The sequence below is a fragment of the Neomonachus schauinslandi genome, chromosome 9 (assembly GCF_002201575.2).
Source record: "Neomonachus schauinslandi chromosome 9, ASM220157v2, whole genome shotgun sequence".
NCBI lineage: Eukaryota > Metazoa > Chordata > Mammalia > Carnivora > Phocidae > Neomonachus > Neomonachus schauinslandi.
Window position 1 is genome coordinate 108,678,949 of NC_058411.1, and position 22,922 is coordinate 108,701,870.

General features: G+C 38.1%; 1 protein-coding gene and 1 pseudogene across 1 annotated transcript in view; one reads left to right on the top strand and one right to left on the bottom strand.

Moving 5' to 3' along the window:
• Window positions 1–22,922, top strand: part of LRRC49 (leucine rich repeat containing 49) — a 169,274-nt gene that overhangs the window by 2,284 nt on the left and 144,068 nt on the right. Inside the window, exons 3-7 of the mRNA XM_044918294.1 lie at window positions 898–985; window positions 4,402–4,599; window positions 4,940–5,042; window positions 9,074–9,277; window positions 13,692–13,758. Coding sequence (XP_044774229.1) covers window positions 898–985; window positions 4,402–4,599; window positions 4,940–5,042; window positions 9,074–9,277; window positions 13,692–13,758 — 660 coding nt within the window. The remainder of the gene's footprint in view (window positions 1–897; window positions 986–4,401; window positions 4,600–4,939; window positions 5,043–9,073; window positions 9,278–13,691; window positions 13,759–22,922) is intronic.
• Window positions 18,742–22,515, bottom strand: LOC110583709 (annotated as a pseudogene).

Below are 22,922 nucleotides of genomic sequence, written 5' to 3' on the forward strand. Positions count from 1 at the left end.
CCAGATTGTTTTCAAACCCATTTACTTTCTCTAGAGTGGACATATGTTCTGAGAAAATACCTTTAGCTCATATAATTCATAAAGTTATAATGCAAATGCTATTATAATGTTTATAGTATGGATGAATCAGAAGCATCATAACTCTTTTAAGATAGGTACTTAGGATTTTTTGGTGGCTAATCATGAGTGGTTGTTTTGGTTTTGTTTTTCTCAGTCCTCCTATCAAATAATTTAAAATCAGTTTAGAGAAAACCCTTCTTAGAAGGTTTAGATATACAATTTTATTATACTTGGATTCTTAAAAGGAATTCTAATGATAAAAACATAGTGATTTTTTCTTCAACAGAATTTACTTTTTGTCATGGTTTTTGCTTTTGTTTTCTAGAAAATGGTTCTTTTAATCATTGTGTTTGTGGTGAGGGTATGGAGGAATTGCAAGTGGTTTGGAGCATAGTTTCATCTGACCTCATGAAATTGACTCTGATTGTGTGTGTGTTAAAAAAACTCATAACATAAAATTGGCCATTTTAGCCATGTTAAGTTGTACAAATTAGGGGTATTAAATACATTCACAAGGTTGTGCGGCCATCATCACTATGTAGTTCCAGAACTTTTTGTCACTCAAAAGAGAGTCCCTGTACCCATTAAACAATCACTCCCCATTTCCTCTTCCCACCCCTTTGAAAACCACAAATCTGTTTTCTGTCTCTTTATATTTTTTTATTATCAGTTTTTCATAGATGGAATCCTATGCTATGTGCCATTTTGTGTCTTGCCTCTTTCACTCATTGTGTTTTCAAGGTTCATTTCTGTTGTGGCTTGTGTCAGTATTGTACATAATTTTATAATTATCTTCATTACTTACTGTTAAATTTTTCCCCAAATAATGTCTTTTAGGTTGAATTCAAGCTAAATAAAGAAACACCGTCATTCTCTGGTCGACTCTTGCAACATGATCTTGAAAGAAACTACTCAAGTAGGCAAGGTATTGTTCAGCAAGTAGAGGTCAGATATGGCTTATCTTATTTGAGTAATATTTGCTTAATAATCTTGACTACCTAAATCCAAATTGACCTGAATTAAAAATGAAATGGTTCATTAACCAATGGTTCATTAATCAGATTGGTTTGGTATTTATTTGGATCAAAACTGATTTTATATATACAGTGTAGTAGATTATTTCAATACAGAAAAAGCAGTTGTACTGTAGTTTGAGGGTGGGCTTTGCACAACAGAATGGGAAAGAATCTTTCAAATACTGTCTTAGAACTAGGAAAAATGGCTAGTTAATGAGGGTTAAGAGTATGGGAACACAGATGTCTAGGAAATAAGGAAACAGTGGAAAGAGTGAAAAGTCAGGAGTAGAAAAGAAAATCTTTCCCTTACTAGTGCATATAATTATAGATATTTTATATCAAAGGCCTTACACTTTGGTGTGCATCACCTGAGATTTTATTAGAAAGGCAGGTTCTTAGTATTCCCCTTCCTTTCTTCCTCTTCCCCATTCCGATTTTGTAGTTTTTGAGTGGGATTTGGAAATGTGCGTTTTAATGTCTCGAGTGATTCTGATGGATGTGGTTTGTGGACCACCCTTTGAAAAACATGGCCTTATATGATCTGGTTATATTTCTGAAATGTATTTTTCAGTTCAAGGAGGAATTTCCTTAGCACATTTGAGTTGTTAGTTGGTTGTTAACAACTGCTAGCCATCTGTAATGGGCTAATGTTAAACACTACAGAATCTTTATATAATGTGCCATCCCCACCTCCTAGGAGTTTGTATGAGGGGGTTGATCTGTATAGGCATGTCCAGATTGTTCATCTCATTACTGCATGAACATATGGTCATCTTGAATATTTGATTAGTTTTTCTTTTTTTGTTTTGTTTCCTCTTGGGCCCATCTAATTTGACATGACTTTTCTCTTTCTTATATCTACAGTCTTGTCTTGGCCAACTGCTAGACAATGGCATCAACCTAACTGCAGTTCCACACTACAGGGAGCATCTGTCTTGCTCTTTTTGGTTCAGTTCAGTACATATTTATTGAGTGTCTACTATGTGCTAGACACTCTGTTAGGAGCAACACTTTGATTTTCTTTTTTTTTTAAACAGAAATAGTATGTGCAAAATAGATTTCCAATGAACTTTTAGTAAATTGGAAAATCAATTAATTAGTTTATTGATTGCTTACAGAATTTGGATTCGGGCAAGAATATAAGGAGTACAAAATGAGGGGCGCCTGGGTGGCTCAGTCGGTTAAGCGTCTGCCTTTGGCTCAGGTCATGATCCCAGGGTCCTGGGATCGAGCCCCGCATCGGGCTCCCTGCTCAGCGGGAAGCCCGCTTCTCCCTCTCCCACTCCCCCTTGCTTGTGTTCCCTCTCTCGCTGTGTCTCTCTCTGTCAAATAAATAAATAAAATCATTAAAAAAAAAACAAAAAAAACAAAAAACAAAAACAAAATGAGGTCTATCTCCCAAAGAGCTTATAAATTTAATTGGGAAAATAGGGGCTTCATATCTGGTAAAATAAATAGTGACATATGAAATAACAGGAGATGTTTTTGCCAAATAGTAATGTGGTTTATATGTAGGGTGAAACATCCCACAAATATATATGAATTTTGATACACAAATATATGTGCATATATGTGGGTATTTATATATCCACATAAGTGTGTGGATGTGTCAATCATAGATCACTCTGGTTTCCAGTCATTTAAAGGATCTTGTTTGTGGGTTTTAAGGTGTGTCTCCCTAATCATTCTCATTTCTTGCTATTTCTTGTAAGACATATATCACACTGATTGTGATAGTAAGCTCATCATGGGGATAGGGATTATGACTTCTGTATATAATAGGAACTGAAAAGTATGAGGATAAAACGCCTTTAAGCATAAATGAAACTACTCTTTGATTATTTCCTGTATACCCCAAGTCTTTTTTTTTTTTTTTTAAGATTTATTTATTTATTTATTTATTTGACAGAGAGAGACACAGTGAGAGAGGGAACATAAGCAGGGGGAATGGGGGAGGGAGAAGCAGGCTTCCCGCCGAGCAGGGAGCCCGATGTGGGACTCGATCCCAGGATCCTGGGATCATGACCTGAGCCGAAGGCAGTCGCTTAACGACTGAGCCACCCAGGCGCCCTACCCCAAGTCTTTTAAAGTTTTAATCTGCCTCTTAAATTGAGGATTGGCTTGAAGCCTTAACAAAATAATTTAAAAACCTAACTCTGATGCTAATAAGAGAAATCAAGGTTGTCTGTTGTTTGGTGTTTTACCTTTATCATCTTTAGGTGACCAGCTACACCTTAATCAGTTAGTCCTTATACTAATTTTTGTTTGTTTCTATTTTTTTTCAACTATCTGAATTTTGATTTCCAAATCAGTGTACTGAATCATGGTTGCTTTGGTATCCTGTTAGGAGCTGAATCCTGTTACAAGAACAGTTCATTGGTGAACATGATGTCAATTCTGAGTTACTCTAGAACATCATTATTAGTTATCTTGATGTTTCATGATATTTAGAAAAGTGGAGTATGAGCACTGATTATTTTGTACAAGAAGTTAGGTGTGTGATACTTCAGTTTGTGCTCTGTAGACCCATAGAAGCTAGCAGATACCGTTGCTTGACAGCTTTTTAATAGTATCTATACAGAACTTGATTTTAAGTTGTCATCATATTGTCTGATGGTCTCCCAAAGAGTATGTTAGCATCCTAGATTTGTTTTTTTCTTTTCACCTTATTGGTCTGTTTAAGCAGAAGAATTCTGTGGTAACTGTAGTTTCTATTTTACTGCTTATTGCTCCCTTCAACATCAATTGCTTCTTTCAGGAAATTTTCTCTTTATAGAAGATTCTTATACAGTAGATCTCCTCTGATGTTCAAACTGGCCCCTTTGACCCATTATTCAAATCTTACCTCATTTCTGGAACTTCCCAGCATCTCTTCTTGACCATTCTACATTCTTGTGGGTCTTTAGAATATACCTTAATATCCACCTCCCCCCAAACCCATCTTAAGTGGAAAATAACTGTCACATTCATGTGTGAATATATAACAGATGCTATTTTTTATTCTGCATTTTGTGTACGTTGTTCTATATAGTCTATTAATTTCATATGTGTTTGCCAGTTAGATTGAAAGCTACTTAACTGCAGTCAGGTTTATAGGACCAACAGCCTATAAACTTCATAGGAGTATCATATACCCTGTGGACCCTAACTACAAATATACAGTATTTATCCACATCCATTGGTCTCTGCAATATTTTCTACTAATAGTAGTTGAATATACAAAGAAAAAGTGATACATCTGCTATCCAAAACTACTTTCTCTCTATTTCCAGTAGCAAAGTCATGTATTGTGTAGCTTTGTGATAAACTTTTTGATATTTTGAAGGAGATGGAAGAGTAATAAGCCCTTCACCTCGTAATAAATCATCATTCATCTCATCCACAACAAACGTGACAGAACTATGTGGGCTGGAAATGAAAACTACCATGAGCTCCTTATCAGCATTTGGAGATTCTTCCATTCAGACACCTTCAAAGTCCAGAATCCGGCAGGGCTGTCATAGTGCTGGCCCAAATGTATCTGGTAATGAGGGACTATCATCTCAGTTTTAAGAGTTAAAATTTAGTGCTAGGAGTCAGCCTTATAAAGGGGTAAAGATAGCACTAGAATAGTTCTGTACTTGCAACCAATCTATGGGGCAAGGGAAAAATTATTTGATATATACAGAACATGTAGTTTAGGGTTGAGGAGGAAAGAAACAAACTCAAATGTAGTAATTAATTTAAAGTATAGAGAGCTCTGGAAACTGTACTTTCCAGAAAAGATATTTGTAGGTGCCAAAGTTCTCCAAATATAAGGTGACTTTAGTTTCAAGATTTTAAAGGCTTTTCTTAACAAGTAATTTGTATATCATTTTCAATAGGTGATCATATTCATCTGGCGAGCTCATCAATGCCATCATTTCCCATTCTGCAGCGTTCTTCTGAAGAGAAAATTCTTTACTCAGACAGGTTGACCCTGGAAAGGTGAGGACAGTTTCTTTTTTTTGTTCTTTTTTTGACTAGATAATATATAAACATGGTACAGGATTGGAAAGATAGAAAAGTCTTTCTCTCTTCTCTTGTTCTCCAGCTCCCCAGTTCTCCCACATAGGTATAATCATTGTTACCAATTTTTTATTTATCCTTCCAGGGGTATGGGGAGGGGTTTTTATAGCTGTGTAATGTAACAGAGCTTACCTATACCCTGAAAGAGTAGTATAGCAATTCTAGACTACGACATTGATAAAAATGGATTTTAGGATAGAAAAAATTACAGTGTAGTCCTCATATGGGCCCTCTGGGCCCTGTCCAGTTGAGTTCTTGTTACCTCACTGGCCTGACCTCCTGATTTTTCCTTCATTCACTCTGCTGAAGTTACCCTTGCCTCCTTGGTGCTGCGTGAATACACCAAGCAGGCTCATACCTCAGCACTTCTGCACTTGATGTCCCCTACGTAGAATGCTGTTCCCCCACATGTCTGTAGGCTTACTCCCTAACCTCCTTCAGGTCTTTACTCAGATGTCATCATGTTGGGGATAACCTTCCCCGGCCACCATCTCCAAAGCTACTACCCATTCTACTCTGACACTCCCCAACCCCCTTCTTTGCCTTATTTTTCTTCTTAACATTTATCACCCTCTAACATATGAAGTATTTTAGTTATCAAGTTTATTCTTTGTCTCCTCCTACTGGAATATAAGCTCCACAAACACTGGGAGTTTTGTTCAGTTCTGTATCCCCAGCACCTAGAACAGAGCCTGGGACAAAATAGACTAAAAATTTTTTGAACGAGTGAATATATTTAGGATTTGATCCCTAGCTTTAAATCTAGGAAGCCCTTGAACCCTCTTACACTGTTGGTGGGAATGCAAACTGGTGCAGCCACTCTGGAAAACAGTATGGAGGTTCCTCAAAAAGTTAAAAATAGAGCTACCTTATGACCCAACAATTGCAGTACTAGGTATTTTTCCAAAGGATAGAAACATAGTGATTCAAAGGGGCACATGCACCCCAGTGTTTACAGCAGCAGTGTCCATAATAGCCAAACTATGGAAAGGGCCCAGATATCCATCAACAGATGAATGGATAAAGATGGATAAAGATGTGGTATGTTATACATACATAACACATATATAATAAAATGGAATATTTTTTATGTGTGTGTGTGTGTGTGTGTGTGTATAATGGGATATTACTCAGCCATCAAAAAGAACGAAATCTTGCCATTTGCAACGACGTGGATGGAACTAGAGGATATTATGTTGAGCTAAATAAGTCAGAGAAAGACAAATAGACAAATACCATATGGTTTCATTCATATGTGGAATTTAAGAAATAAAACAGATGAATATAGGGAAGGGAAGGAAAAAGAAAGTAAGATGAAAACTGAGAGGGAGACAAACCATGAGAGACTCTTAACTATAGGAAATAAACTGAGGGTTGCTGGAGGGGAGGTGGGTAGGGGGATGGGGTAACTGGGTGATGGGCATTAAGGAGGGCACTTGATATAATGAGCACTGGGTTTTATATAAGACTGATGAATCACTAAATTCTACTCCTGAAACTAATAATATAGTATATGTTACCTAAATTGAATTTAAATAAAAAATAAAAAATAAAAAAATTTAGGAAGCCCTTGGCAATAGAATGGTGGATGAAGCACCCCTATCCTACCTTAGTGCTATAACCAGTCTATGTCTAGACCTTTAGCTTAGCAGTGTGTTTCCAAGAACAAATTGTTTTTTTTAAAAGACTTTATTTATTTATTTGAGAGAGAGTGAGCAAGCAAGAGAGAAATGGAGTAGGGGGAGGGGCAAAGGGAGAGGGAGAAGCAGACTTCCCGCTGAATGGGGAGCCTGACATGGGGCTTGATCCCAGGACTCCGAGATCATGACCTGAGCCTAAGGCAGATGCTTAACCGACTGAGCCACCCAGGCGCCCATCCAAGAGCAAATTGTTAAGCAAACTTCTTACAGTAGCCGTGCACACCTGACTGAATTGTCATAGACCATCTGTGTGTGTAGTTGGGAAAAAGCTCTCTGGAGGGTGTGATGTATTGTAGGCAGAGCACCACTTGAGGGCACTAAATCTCGTGACAGCTTTGCAGTATTGTTCCAGCATCAAGTAGGAAATACAGAGGCAAAAGTATTGTCCAATATACATTTGGTATTAGGGCAAGAGGTGTAGCAACTCAGGGATTTTGTTGGCCGAACAACCCCCACCCCCAACCCCCTCCCGGCGAGCCCTGGCTTATTATGTGTGTGTGTTTGCTTGTTTTGCTGCATGGCAGGGACTTAGGGGGCTAGGGGATGGATAAGTGAGCCTTGCAGTTGGGACTTAATTATTGGATTTGGAATCTGAGAAAGTCACTTTGTTTCAAGCTATAGTGACTTATGTAAGAGGGAGGTCCGAGATTATTTATTTTCCTTTCTCAGTGATGAGTGACTCAAAGATTGGATGAACTAGAAGTTGGGGGTATTGGTAAGTTAACTGAGAAACAGAGGAAGACTGAAGCAGGAAAAATGAGACAAAATTTTTTGCTAAGTGGATAAAGACATCAATTTTAAACTAGAATACTTGTCATTTATTAATTTATAATTTATAAGACAAGGAGCAAATGTGGTAGTATTGAATGCATGAAATGAATTCTAAATACTAAGCACACATTAAAATAATTGAACTATTGTCTATTATGTTTTACTTTTCTTCTATTTTAAGCCGATTTTTTCAGGGTCTATATTTTTAAACATCATATCTTTTTTTTTTTTTAAGATTTTATTTATTTATTTGACAGAGAGAGAGAGAGATAGCAAGGGCAGGAACACAAGCAGGGGGAGTGGGAGAGGGAGAAGCAGGCTTCCTGAGGAGCAGGGAGCCCGATGCGGGGCTCGATCCCAGGACCCCAGGATCATGACCTGAGCCGAAGGCAGACGCTTAACGACTGAGCCACCCAGGTGCCCCTAAACATCATATCTTTGTCAACCGTTCACCTTCAGTCATTTCTTTGTGCTAATCATCTTTTCTCTATAAATGAGGATGATTCTGATCACATCCACATTTCACTCATGCTTGTAGCATTCTGATTTATTTTCTTTAAAGGTTACATTTGCTTGATTTTTACTGAAAGGAAATAGTTCTAATAAGTCTCTCCATTAGAGTTACTCACACACTGATCAATACAGCGACATTTTCCTTGAACACTGTTGAAAACCTCAGAGTAGAATCACTCCTCTCTGGCCATTTTATTATAGTAGTGGAATTCTTAAAGGGCCCTGTATGTATTTACTTCACATGTAAGACATAATAACTTTTTGCCTAATGGAGGCTTTACTGTTTCAAATACAGCTGAAAGCATGTATTAGTAAGGTTTCATCCTATCCTATAGCATTCTAAATGTTCTTCAAAGTCTAAAGTTAATGTTGAACATGTAAACATTCTTAAAATCTAAGCTTCTGAGGAAATGTGTTATAAGGACCACATTTCCATTAATGGATTTCAGGATGAAACTGTTTCCATCAAAGTGAACTGTAGATGGCTGAATTTCTTACTTTTCCTAAGATGTTATCCAGCTCAAGAGTCTATGATTCTATGAGAGACCTGTGTATAAGTTGTTGTTTTTTCCCTGATGACTTAGTTGTCTGGCTTAGGGCATCTCTTGTGTTATGTGACATGGCTCTTTGAATCATTTCAATTTTGAGAAGGCAATTACATTGAGTGTTTTCTGATGTTAATTCAATTTTATGTGAAATAATTGATATTGGAGATTTTTTTTAATACAATGAGAGCTTAGACTTAATTTTAATAATTGCCTTTGTCAAAGTATATTGTCTTTTATAGAAATGATTTACAACTAGATCTAGGAGGCTCAGTTCCTGGAGGCAAGAAGTGGTTCTGTTTATCTTTTTTCTCCTCACAGCATGGGAGCACAAAGGTACTATTAATAATATTTGTAATAATAAAACGAGGAGGCAGGTTGTCACATCAAAACTTTATTAACTTTTTTAAATGTTTTCTAGGCAAAAGCTGACTGTATGTCCTATCATTGATGGAGAAGAACACCTTCGTTTGTTGAACTTCCAACACAATTTTATAACTCGGATCCAAAATATTTCTAATCTACAGAGGCTAATATTCTTGGATTTATATGATAACCAAATTGAAGAAATCAGTGGGCTTTCTACGCTGAGATCCCTCCGTGTCCTTCTGCTGGGGAAAAACAGGTAATCTTTGTAGAACAAATTTGTTTATTTACTTAGGGCTAATGTTGAGACTTCCAGTGTTTAGATGGCAGCTCAGAATTGAATAATACTTAAGAAACTAATAGACTGAAAAAAAAAGAAACAAATTGACTAAAATTTGTTAAGATTATTTGAATGGATTAAGATTCAGTCATAATTTGTTTTATGAGATTCAATCTGACAGTCAAACCAAATAATATTTATTGAATGTGTATTTTATTATTTCCATTGCTTCCCAGTGCCATATTTTATATGGAAGTAAATAGCAGACTTTGGCCTTAACTTTTTGTTTTCTCGGGCTATCTTGTAAGTGTGTGTATTCACTTTGGGCTTATGTGTGTTTCACTTATAATTCCTCCCAGTGCTTCACTGCGGGTAGACATTTGATATTTCATGTTTGTCAAATTACTGATTGATTCTTGTTTTCAGTATGTATTTACTATTACATCCTATATGAACTTCCCCAGTTCCTTTTGTAAGGCTCTATTATGTAGTACAGTTACACAATTTCTGACTAATTTCCTTGGTATTTGTCTATGACTTTTCATTCTCTTTTGCTGGATAGCTTTTGCAATGCCTTCAAAGAAGAGCTGTTTAGCAAACTCTAAAAATGATTTTTATATTATCAAATGATGAATTTTAGCTATCAAGCTTGGTTCCCTCCCCCCCGCCCCCCACCGACAGCATGGATCTCGAATTACTTCTTTATTCTCACTGGCCAGTGGTAATATAGGGTGCTTTTTCCAAGATCATGCCCCAGAATCCTAGGCTCTTGTCTGTTCTCTGTGGTTTCTTGGAAGTTCCCACCAATGTAGTTTATCGCCTATACTTGGTTCAAGCATTAAACTGAGCATTATGGTAGCTGGAGGGAATTTGGGGAAATTATAGGAGCATGGAGTCTTAGAGCATAAAATGACCTCAGAGATCAGTTCTCTCATTTCACAGATGAAGAAATGGAGCTGTAAAGGGACTTTTGCAAGGTTAGATATGTATAAACTGTACACAGTAGGAGTACCCCAGCGGAACAGTTGAGTGAGGTAAAGTAAGATGTCAACTTTTCATACATTTAAGGCATTCCCTTCTAGGTGCTCCCTGTTGTCTCTCCCAGAGATTTTTTTTTTTTTTTAAGATTTTATTTATTTATTTGAGAGAGAGAGAGAATGAGAGAGAGCACACGAGAGGGGGGGAGGGTCAGAGGGAGAAGCAGACTCCCCGCCGAGCAGGGAGCCCGATGCGGGACTCGATCCCGGGACTCCAGGATCATGACCTGAGCTGAAGGCAGTCGCTTAACCAACTGAGCCACCCAGGCGCCCAACTCCCAGAGATTTCTTAACTAGTTCCTGATCCCTGGAGTTTTTGATTTGTTTGCGTAGCTTCCATTTATTCTTTGGCACTATTGCCTTATGCACTTCTTTCAGTCCTTCAGTATTTCCTACCGGCATTTTTAATCTCCTTTGCTAGTTTTAAACATAGTGTCTAAGAGCTGCTCCTGGGTCCCAGTGTTTTAAATCAACTCTCAATCTACTTTTCTTCCTGCTTCTACTTTGCAGCTTCTCTGGCTTCTTGGAAATAACCTTTTTAAGGTTTTTAAAAAATAATTTGTGGATCAAAGACACCAGTCCATCTGACCTTCTGACCTTTCCAGAGGTCTCTGCTCCTCCAGTTCTAAGGGACCTAATGCCCTTTTCTGTATCCTTACCTTGGCCAAGTAAAAGCAATCTAATGTAGTCTCTTCTTCCTCTTTCTGCTTCATCTTTTTGTTCATTTTGTTTGCATTTGGTCATGGTTTACTTTATTCTTCACATAAAGAAAATAGCCATTAAGCAATTTTAGAGCTGTTAGTGTTCTCGAATAAAAAAGAAAGTCAGAAAGACAACTTTCCACATTCTCCCAAAATGCATATTTCTGAAGTATCAGAACAATGCACATCTGCCGTGTTCTCAGGTCAGCTGTGTGAGTCTTGAAGATACGAATCTAACCTGAGGCAGTACTTTAGTGAATTTTAGGCAAATCTGGCTGAGAAATGCTGGAGGAGAGAGCAGCTCTTCTGCCACCCTGTCTCGCCAGGTTTGTCTTGGATGAACTGTTGCCCCCTGCTGGGCGAGTCCGGGAAGTTTTCTCCCTCTCCCTTTGCAAAGCACTGCACTATCTTGTATCTTAGTCCAAAACAATGGAGCCAGATGTTACAATCCAGGGCAACCATATTCCTCTCAGTTCAAGCAGCTCCAACAAAGATTTCTGCCCCAAAGCTAAAACGACTGTGCTCAGATTCTGTATATGAGGTTTGCGTTGCTACTGAAGAACCCCCAGTCCTTTTGTATCACTGTGCTACTGAAGTTCTTGCCATCTCACTCTTCGGCTTTCTGTGTTCCTGTTTATCCTTGTGAGATCTTCTGGTGCCCTCATGATCGCAGGCTAACAGGTAAAACGTCTATGCATTTTTTTCTGATCACCCAGGACCATAGATACAGAACTCTCCACCAGGCTCTGGGATTCCATATTCCTTTCCTATTACTTCCTTGAAGGTCTCCACTTAAGGATTTGTCTCTAACACCCCAAAAGCCTAGCCTTCATATAGATTCTGCAGTGTGGTCCTTATGCAGGCCTCAGTATCATAATGTAGCCTGCAGAGATGGGCTCTGATGTACTAGGTATTTCAAGAGCAAAGCAGGTGAAGAATAACTTTGTTAACAGTTTTGTCTGCTTTCCTATCTGATAGTGTCAGCATAAGCTTGAGAAATTCTTTTAAAATACTAAGGAAAAATAGGGATAGGAAGAACAAAAGATAAGATGGGGGGAGTGGTGTGTGTGTGAGAGAGAGGGAGAGAGAGAGAGGTAAGGGAGAGAACTGCTGTCATATTGTGATGTGGCATAGTAGGTGTATGAGAAATATTTTTTATACACCAAATTGGATTGAATTGGTTGTGGTGACGTAATTCTGGATTTGGCAATGATGGCTGAGGTTACATGGAGATGGAAATTCTCTAAGTTTAAACTGGTATTATGTTTACATGTTAATCAGCATATATGAAGTTTCAAGGGATGATCCAGGTTCTGGAAACATTTAGGAAGGTAGAAATGGTTCTTTGAGGCAGTAAGCACTGGCAACAGAAATAAATAGTGATAGGCAGATGATGGTCAAGATGGATTGCATGAACTGCATTTCTACCCTTTCTTTGCCATTGCTCCTTTCTTTTTACTGAATTATGGCAGTAGGAGAAAGTAGGATCTGTAGGAGGGGAAAATATAAAAGGGAAATAGTTTTTGTTTTGTTTTGTTTTGTTTGAACTGTCCAGTTGGAGGCAGCTGGACAGGTAAGGTAGCCAGAAAAGGTAGGAATGAGGGAGGCAATGGGTGGGCCCTAATCATTAAGGAATATAAGAAGGGGCATTTTAGAGATAAAATGCCGTGTTTTAAAATTTATAGCAATGTTTTAGCTTTTCACAAGATGGCAAATCAAAAATTCCAAATATTCACAAACTGAGCAGGTCCAGTAGAAAACATTTAAGTGGTGTCTAATCTGTGAATGTGATAAATAATCCTCTTATGAATACTCTTGGACATAAAACTCATCTATTTAGTTAGTATATGTTTATTTATTCATTAAACAAATATTTCTTGGTTCCTACCCAGTGCCAGCCCCTTTTATAAGTGCTGGGAATGGAGTAGAGAATATGTTAAAATTTCTGCACTCTTGAAACTCACCTTTTGGTTTGAGGAAGGAGATCATAAGAAGGTAAACACATAAACAATATAATTTTAGGCAAGGATAGGTGCAATGAAGTCCATTAAAGTAGGGGAAGGAGAGAGTAATGGGGATAGGAAGGGGGAGTGAACCATGCTAAGTTCTGGGTGAAGAACTCTGAGGAAGAAGGAGCAGCGAGGATAAACACCCCCAGGCAGAAATGAACTTGTCAGGTTAGAGCTCCAAGAAATCCCCTGTGGTTAGAGCAGAGAGAGCCTGAGCCATGGTAGGAGATAAGCCTGGACAAAGAGTCAGCTGCCACAAGGTTTAGGGCCTTGAGAACTGAGGTAAGGAGTTTAGATCATATTCTGAAGGAAACTGCCTTGAATAAGTGCCTTGTCCTAAGGTTCTTAGAAGTAGAATTGCTTTTTCCTAAAGATACAACTTTTAAGCTGTCTTTGGGACATTTCCTCCAATGGGATTGCATCTTTACCATTATAATTAAATCAACGGGAAATATGTTTTTGTTTTATATATGTATTTACATATAATCTCTCTATATATACATATTTGTATAGCTATATCTATAGCTGTCTCTCTACTTATCTATAGAGAGAAAGAATAAATTAAAATGAGTTTTGCCTTAGCATGTTTTGATTTACAATAAATTTGATACATCTGTATTTCTACTCCACTTATTCTGATTTTCAGAATCAAGAAAATTTCGAATCTGGAGAACCTCAAAAGCTTAGATGTCTTGGACCTTCATGGAAATCAGGTATTGTAAAGCCCCTTTGTTTCTTTCTTTTCAGCAAAAAAGTCTGAGAAAGTTTGGTATTATAAAAGTTTTTTTTTTTATTATGTTATGTTAATCACCATACATTACATCATTAGTTTTTGATGTAGTGTTCCATGATTCATTGTTTGCATATAACACCCAGTGCTCCATTCAGTACGAATGATACTTGTGTTGAAGTATCTCAAGAGATACTTTACTGGGGCACCTGGGTGGCTCAGTCATTAAGCATCTGCCTTTGGCTCAGGTCATGATCTCAGGGTCCAGGGATCAAGCCCCGCATCAGGCTCCCTGCTCAGCGGGAAGCCTGCTTCGCCCTCTCCCACTCCCCCCACTTGTGTTCCCTTTCTTGCTGTCTCTCTCTGTCAAAAAATAAATAAGATCTTTAAAAAAAAAAAAAGAGTTGCTTTACTGATTCACTGAAATTTCTAAGGTATTAAGCCTGTTTATTTAAGATATGGTAATCCCTTAGCAGTAAATGACAGATGAAACTCCTAAAACATTTAGAATCCTTAATAGTTACGATAATTTCATTTCTTATTTAGTCTTTTATTTTTAATTTATTTTATTTTATTATTTATTTATTTGACAGAGAGAAAGAGAGAGAGAGCACATAAGCAGGGGGAGTGGCAGGCAGGGAGAAACGGCTCTCCACTGAGCAGGGAGCTTGACATGGGGCTCGATCCCAGGACCCGGGGATCATGACCTGAGCTGAAGGCAGACTCTTAAGGCACCCCTAGTCTTTTATTATTTTTAAAATACATATTTTCCAACCCTAGCCCAACAATTAGAATATTACTAATGATTTTCTTCTACTTAGGTATTCCTCCTTTATTCTGAGGCCACCACTATCCAGGATTTCACATTTATCATTCCCTTGTGTGTTTTTTTAAGTTGGTTTTATCACATATATGTGTCTAAATAATACCTTGTTTAGTAGTTTTGTGTTGTAATTTAAAAAAGGTATTATACTGTATATTGTCATCTAGTGTTTGCTTTTTGCATATAACATTAGCTTACTGAGATTAATCTATTTTGATTAAGTAACTGTAGTTTACTCCTTTTTGCTGTTGTAAGTTCCATGGAATGATTATATGAAAACTTTTTTTCTCCAGTTTATTATTGATAGACATTTAGGTTGTTTCCTTTTGTTTGTTTCCTTTTAGGAATAGCCCTTCTAAGAGCATTCTTGTATGGGTTTCTTCCACATACCATATGTCACTCTAGGGAGTGAAACTGATAGAACAGAGGTTATTTAAATGTCTAACATAGTGGGGATGGGAGGGATGGGGTGGCTGGGTGATAGACATTGGGGCGGGTATGTGCTATGGTGAGCACTGTGAACTGTGTAAGACTGTTGAATCACAGACCTGTACCTCTGAAACAAATAATACATTATATGTTAAAAAAAAAAAAAAGAAGAGGATAGCAGGAGGGTAAGAATGAAGGGGTGGAAATCGGAGGGGGAGACGAACCATGGGAGACTATGGACTCTAAAAAACAAACTGAGGGTTCTAGAGGGGAGGGGGGTAGGGGGATGGGTTAGTCTGGTGATGGGTATTAAAGAGGGCACGTACTGCATGGAGCACTGGGTGTTATATGCAAACAATGAATCATGGAACACTACATCAAAAACTAATGATGTAATGTATGGTGATTAACATAACATAATAATAAAAAAATGCAAAAAAAAAAATAACGTCAAATTGTTTTTCAAAGTGGTTGTACCAGTTTATATTCCCACCAGTAATGCAGGATAAATCCTGTTGCTTCACATTCTTTTCAACATTTGGAATTGTCATACTTCTTTTTTTTTTTATGACTCAAGGATTTATTAAGTCATACATGCAAAACATACTGCTAATTACATTAGCAAAAGATCAATGTAAAAACACCCCGCAATTCTACAACTGTCAATTTAAAAAATGTTGTTCTAGTAGTTGAAAGGTCCAACCTTATATTCTTGCCAGTGGGTAAGCTGTACAGAACTTCATTAGCACGAGCACAGGCTTCCAGAACCTCACAGACCCAGAGGAACATGGTTAGGCAGAGCAACAGGAAGTGTGTGTCCAGGGGGGTAAGACCAAGAGGAGGGTCAGCATTAGTCAAGGTACAGTGTTGGTGATCTGGCAAGGCAGTGATGCTAAGAAAGTTCATAGTTTAGGAATACCTAAAATATTTCAAAAACTATAAAGCTGCAACATGTCATTTTTGCACCTAGTTACTGGAAAACTAAGTAAAGTGCTTATTAGCTTTGAATAAAGTAACAAGGAAATAAGAATACACCTTTACTAATCTACAAAAAAAATTTCTAATGCATTATTATTATTATTATTATTTTTAAAGATTTATTTATTTATTTGAGAGAGCGAGAATGAGAGAGAGTACATGAGAGGGGTTAGGGTCAGAGAGAGAAGCAGACTCCCCGCCGAACAGGGAGCCCGATGCGGGACTCAATCCAGGGACTCCAGGATCATGACCTGAGCCGAAGGCCGTCGCTTAACCAACTGAGCCACCCAGGCGCCCTCTAATGCATTATTAGAAAGATTTTATAAAATAAGGAGGCATATTGCTCATTAAGAAGGGATTCTGTAGGGGCGCCTGGATGGCTCAGTCATTAAGCGTATGCCTTTGGCTCAGGTCATGATCCCAGGGTCCTGGGATCGAGCCCTGCATCGGGCTCCCTGCTCAGTGGAAAGCCTGCTTCTCCCTCTCCCACTGCCCCTGCTTGTGTTCCCTCTCTCACTATCTCTCTTGCTGTGAAATAAATAAATAAATTCTTTAAAAAAAAAAAAAAAGAGATTCTGTAAGAAAAGCACTAAGTTAGCAACTATGGGAATGACCAGTTCAAAGATGAATTATATGCCCAATTTCAGGAGGGATGGCAGGTCTAAGAAAAAGCTTAAAACAGTGATAATACCGATCTTTCCTTATCATTTACTGCATTTGACAGAGATTAACCTTTTAAGATTTTATCTGTGACACTTTTACTCAGTTTGTTATTTTTTTAAGATTTTATTTATTTATTTGACAGAGAAAGAGATAGCGAGAGAGGGAACACACTCAGGGGGAGTGGGAGAGGGAGAAACAGGCTTCCCGCTGAGCAGGGAGCCCGATGTGGGACTCGATCCCAGGACCCCGGGATCATGACCTGAGCCGAAGGCAGACGCTTAACGACTGAGCCACCCAGGTGCCCCTACTCAGTTTAATTATGATGTGTACAATGTAGTATAAATTAACCTCCATATTTTGTCAAAATAATTGTCTTCATTCATTGATCACCTCCCATGCTGCTCACACCCCACCCCAGTGCGCCCACAGCTAGAGCAGATACTTCATCAGAGGGATGTGAGAGTAAGAGGTCTGTTCAAAATCTCAGCAATAGCATATACACTACGTTTTTTTAAAAAGAAAATCTCACTACAGGGGTGCCTGAGTGGCTCAGTGAGTTGGGTGTCCAACTCTTGGTTTCGGCTTGGGTCATGATCTCAGGCTTGTGAGATCAATTCCCAAGTGGGAGTCAGCGCAGTCTGCTTGAGATTCTCTTTTCCCTCTGCCCTCCCCCATAAAATAAATTAATTAATTAAAAAAAAAAATCTCACTACAAAATCAAAAAGATTGATCCAAAGAGTTTTGAGTCCTTACACTCATTCCATTATGACATAAAGTCCAGTGTTAGGGAATGGATGCAGGCTGATAAATTACTGGTGTGTTAGATGGCAACATTTCATGATTGTGAAATGTTGTGCTGCTTTCTTATCAGAAACTAGTTAGTGTCTCCATTTCCAAACATGAGACATTGCAGTCTCTTCTTCTTCTTCTTTTAGAAATAAAAATAAGATTTTATTTGGTAATGAAATATACCAAGTGTAATCAGGAAATATCTTTAGGTTTTAGGGTTTTAGGCAATTTGTGTATTTTCCTTAATACTTTTATGTGTTTTTCAGGTTTTGTGATATAAACATGTCTTTTTTTATTATGTTAAGTTAGCCACCATAGAGTACATCATTAGTTTTTAATGTAGTGTTCAATGATTCATTAGTTGCGTATAACACCCAGTGCTCATCACAACACGTGCCCTCCTTAATACCCATCACCCGGCTACCCTGTCCCCCACCCCCCTCCCCTCTGAAACCCTCAGTTTGTTTCCCAGAGTCCATAGTCTCTCATGATTTTTCTCCCTCTTTGATTTCCCTCCCTTCAGTTTTCCCTCCCTTCCCCTATGGTCCTCTGTGCTATTCCTTATGTTCCACATATGAGTGAAACCATATGATAATTGTCTTTCTCTGCTTGATTTATTTCTCTTAGTATAATACCTTCCAGTTCCATCTATGTTGATGCAAATGGTGGGTATTCATCCTTTCTGATGGCTGAGTAATATTCCATTGTATATATGGACCACATCTTTTTTATCTATTCATCTGTTGAAGGGCATCTTGGCTCCTTCCACAGTTTGGCTATTGTGGACATGGCTGCTATGAACACTGGGGTGCATGTGGCCCTTCTTTTCACTACATCTGTATCTTTGGAGTAAATACCTAGTAGTGCAATTGCTGGGTCATAGGGGTAACTATTTTTAACTTTTTGAGGAATCTCCATACTGTTTTCCTGTAGTCTCTTCTTAAAGACAAAGATCTTGAATGGCTTAGTGCCTAGTGTTCTCAGCACAACAGTGCAACTTAGTTCACAAGCTATTTTGGCAACTCTTAATCTGAGCAAGAACAGGAGCTCTTGAAAAATAAGGCTTTAAGAAAGCTTGCCATTTTAGGGCTAAATTTTACTATAATGTGAAAGTTTGAAGTCTTACCCTTTAAACAAATAAAACCTAAAAATGATTGGTTCAAATGGTTTTATGGAAAAAGTAATCTGTAACAAAAACTTGGCACTATGTGAAAGGCTCCACCATTTTTGAGCAAAGCATATAAAATTTCCGAGGTGGACAGGGCAGGAGAGGGGCCCACACATTTATAGCAGCAGGCATTTTCTCTTCCTTGTCTTGACTGGAGGGCAGAGAACCCTCAAAGAGCTTCATCCAACACTGTCTTGAGGCCTTGCTTCGTGAGAGCTGAAGCACTCAGGTGTTTTCCAGCACCGATCTCCTTAGCCTGGCCAAACCCTGTGGCTAGGTGATGGGAGTTGGCTTCTTCTCCTGCAGTCGCTCAGTCATGTCTTTGTTGTCCTTGAGATCAAGTTTAGTCTCTACCAGGATGATGGGGGTGTTGGGACAGTGGTGTCGCACTTCAAGGTACCACCATGCTCGAACATTTTCAAATGATGCAGGATTCATGAGAGAAAAGCAAATTAAGACCACATCTGTTTGTGGATAGGATGAGGGACGTAATCTGTCATAATCTTCTTGTCCAGCTCTATCCCATAAGCCCAGATTCACCCATTTTCAACTATATTTGAACTATTTGAAATATAGTTCAATATGGTAGAACAACAATGTTCTACCATAACATTGGCAGGATAGTTGTCAAAGACAGTGGGGATGTATTCTCCAGGGAATCATTGGTTTAACCGATCAGTAGGCAACTTTTACCTGTAGCTCTGTCTCCCACCACCACACACTCGGTGGCTGCATCTGGGCTGCTTGCTGGGCTGCCGTGGCGTCGGGGCACTGAAGCGAGAAGCGGTGGGCTTGGGGGGTGGGGTGTCAGGGCTGCTGTCTAAGCCACATCACCCTCCCCCTACGGGAAGCCAGAGCCAGCAGCGGCCACCACCCAAAGCTCTGGAATTGTCATACTTCTTAATTTTTGCCAATTAAATTGGTATAAAGTAGTGTCTCTTTGTGGTTTTGATTTCTATTTCCCTGATTACTATATAATCTGGACTCTTTATTCTGTTGGGTCAGTCAGTTTGTCTGCCTCTCGGTCTGTCTGTCTGAATTTGTCTGAATCTGGTTTGTTACGTTCCCCCTCCTTCTCTCTCAGAGCATCTTGGCTGTTTTTTAGTCCTTTGTTTTTCCATTGAAATGTTTGTCTTTGAAATGGATTTATTTATGAACAGCTACATGAGCTACACTCATGCAGAAGGTAGAGCCTCTCATGAGGTGGTAAGTGTACATTCTGGGATGATCCATGAGTCCTTGCCTGTTAATGAACAAGATCTGTCATTGCCACCTGCAGTTGGGTAAGTGCAAACTTCAGTATGATCTCTCTAGGCTTTCTGACAACTGCTAGTCCCAGTCATTTTGGTGAAAAGCTAATGGAATAAATGAAAACCTTGACAGATCTAACTAGACCACATCCGCTAGGTTCTAATCTCACCCGGCCCCATCTGTGTGTATCTGTGTGGGCCCAGAATGGGAGGAATGTTGGTGGCCTGGGAACTGTCCAGCTCTGCAGGCTGATTAGTGGCACTCTAGTAGAGAAGTTACCCAGTTAGGTGAGGGTGGAAGGGGAAGAAGAATTAAAGAGTTTTGTCAGTAAAAGAATATCGTATGCAAAAGCACTGAGACTAAAAACAACACGGTATTTTTTACTGCTTGAGAATTCAGCATGTGTTGAAGAACAGTGAGAAATGAGGGGAGAGAAGTAGCAGAGGCCAGATTGGGGAGGGCTTTGTATGCCACACCTGAGGAATTGCTATTTTATCTTGTAGCCCACTATTTTTATTTTATTTTATTTACTTATTTTTTATTTTTATTTTTTTGTAGCCCACTATTTTTAAAACTATTCATAACTAATTGCAACATTTTATGGTAGCAATTTTTAAAGTTTATTTTAAAATGTATATATGATAATTAAACATATTTATGTAGTTCTCACATTATATTATACCTTTAAGAATTCATTTATTTATTTTTTATTATATTATATTTTATTTTTAGAGCAAGAGTTGGGGGTGAGAGGCAGAGGGAGAAACAGAGAGAATCTTAAGCAGGCTCCATGCCCAGCATGGAGCCCAACACAGAGCTTGATCTCAGAACCCTGAGATCATGACATGACCCGAAATCAAGAGTCAGACGCTTAACCAACTAAGCCATCCAGGCGCCCCTACCTTTAAGAATTCATTGGGCATTAACCAAGATCTATGAAGGATCCTGGTTTATGAATAACAAACATATCACTTGATCCATATGTAATGTGTGGGAATTATTTACCAACCATTATGTTGATGAAAAATGCTCTGTTCCTTGTTAGCTGACCTGTGTTATGTCATATAATTTCAACTTTGTGTTTGTACTTATTTTGTGTATTGAGATTAAGTATTTGTACCACACAAATTATTTCTCAAGGCTCTATAACTACAAGAATGAAGTTTTACGTGAAAATCCAAGTCTTGTTTCAAGATATCTAAATCCACTAAGCAGAAATTTGGGAGTATTTCAAAGCAAAGACAGCCGTGGTGACCTTAGGCTTCTAAAAAGTCAGGAGATAAATTATTCAAGATGAAACAATGTCCAATTCTAAAAAGAAAACAGCATCAGGTAGTTAAAAACGTAAAAGAAAATTAAGTGAATATTTTTTGTTTTTGGAGTTTACTTTTGTTAGAAATAAAAATGATATTTGGTGTACATCATGAAATAAAACGTATTTGGTTTATGGATGTGAAAATGGTCTGAGGAGTGTTAATAGTGTGCAAGAGACAGATTGGGGGACAGAAAGAGTTGGAGGAAAGTGAAACTGGAGACAGAATAGTTGAGAGACTAATCCAGTAATCTTTGTGAAAAGTGAAGGTGGCTCGACCTGAAGTAGTAACAATAGGGATTTAATAAGGGGGCAGATTGGATAAATATTTAAAAAGTGGAAACATCAAGATTTAGCAATTGATTATATTTGAATAATGAAGAATACAAAGGAATCTGAGAGGTTGGCTCTCAATTCCTGACAATTTTTTTGGTCTTCCAGAATTTGTTCTCTCGGTAAAAGCATTCTTTAACGTGGACACAAATGTGCTTCAGGAAGGATCTGTTCTTTCAAGGCCATCTTTTCCTTCAGGGAGAGTTTGTCCTTTCTGTGACTGCTTGACGGAAAGCAGACATTTGCCCTTTAGCATTGCTGAGTCAGAAGGTTGTCTTTATCCAGACAAAGCAGTCTGGGTTAGTCTTATACATAAAGATGAGCCTGGAGTATCCAGCTTTCCTAGATGTATTAAGAAGGCCTGCGGTCTCCTGGAGACCCTCTCTCTGATCAGTATGACCCATGATTGGACTTTCCAACATTCCCATCATTTCTTCTTCTTGCTGTGAAGTTTATTAACTAAACAAGAGCTGTGCTCTCACCCTACGCCACCTTTTGCCTGAAATTTTTATCATTTACTGTGACTTTGTCCATGGCTGCAATGCGTAATAGGCTCCATCAGAGACGTTGCACACAATTCTGGCCTATCTGATTGCAAACCAAGAAGCCAAACAATATCCCCAGTGATTTTTTTAAAAATTACATCTTGATACCAATATTTTAGAATTAATAATGTTCCTTTTCAGAGTTACCAAACTAAATAAAAGGCAACTCACAATGTAGGCATTCTAATTATCAGTCCCACCTGGATGAACGAATTAGAGAAAGGTAGTTTTCTAAGAGAAATGCCCCAGGTTTAGTAGCAGAAGGGGGAAGACACTCTATGTATGTCATATAACAATTGTGCCCCTTCATTCTATATATTTCTATCTTTCCTGTTCTCAGGAAAGTTTTATTTTATATATTTAGATATTGCTTTTTCATTCATATTTGTTACATCTATATTATTTGTCTTCCATATCCCCGTCTTACCTTTTATTCTTCCTACCTCCATTTTTCCTTAGTATTTTAGGAGAATTTCTCAAACTTATGATGACATTATTGATTTTTCACAGTGTCTATTTTGCATTTGCTGATTCCATACATTTAAAATTCTATCGCTTATATAGTTTTGAAATGCTTTTGTCTATGTCTCGTAGTAAATAGTTCTATCATCTACAAATACTGATTACCTTGTTTCTTCTTTTACAATTTTTATTTTCATTTTATATTAGTTAGGCCAAAATCTTAGGATAAATTTTAAGGCATAGTCAGATGTCACCTTTATATATTACTGAATTTTTAATAAACATAGGTTTTCCCTTTTGAACCTAGATGGAATCTGGATGGTATTTCTTGAATGTAAGAGAAGGTCCAATAACAACCTACAGACTGGATTATAAATCTAAGAAAACGTTCTCT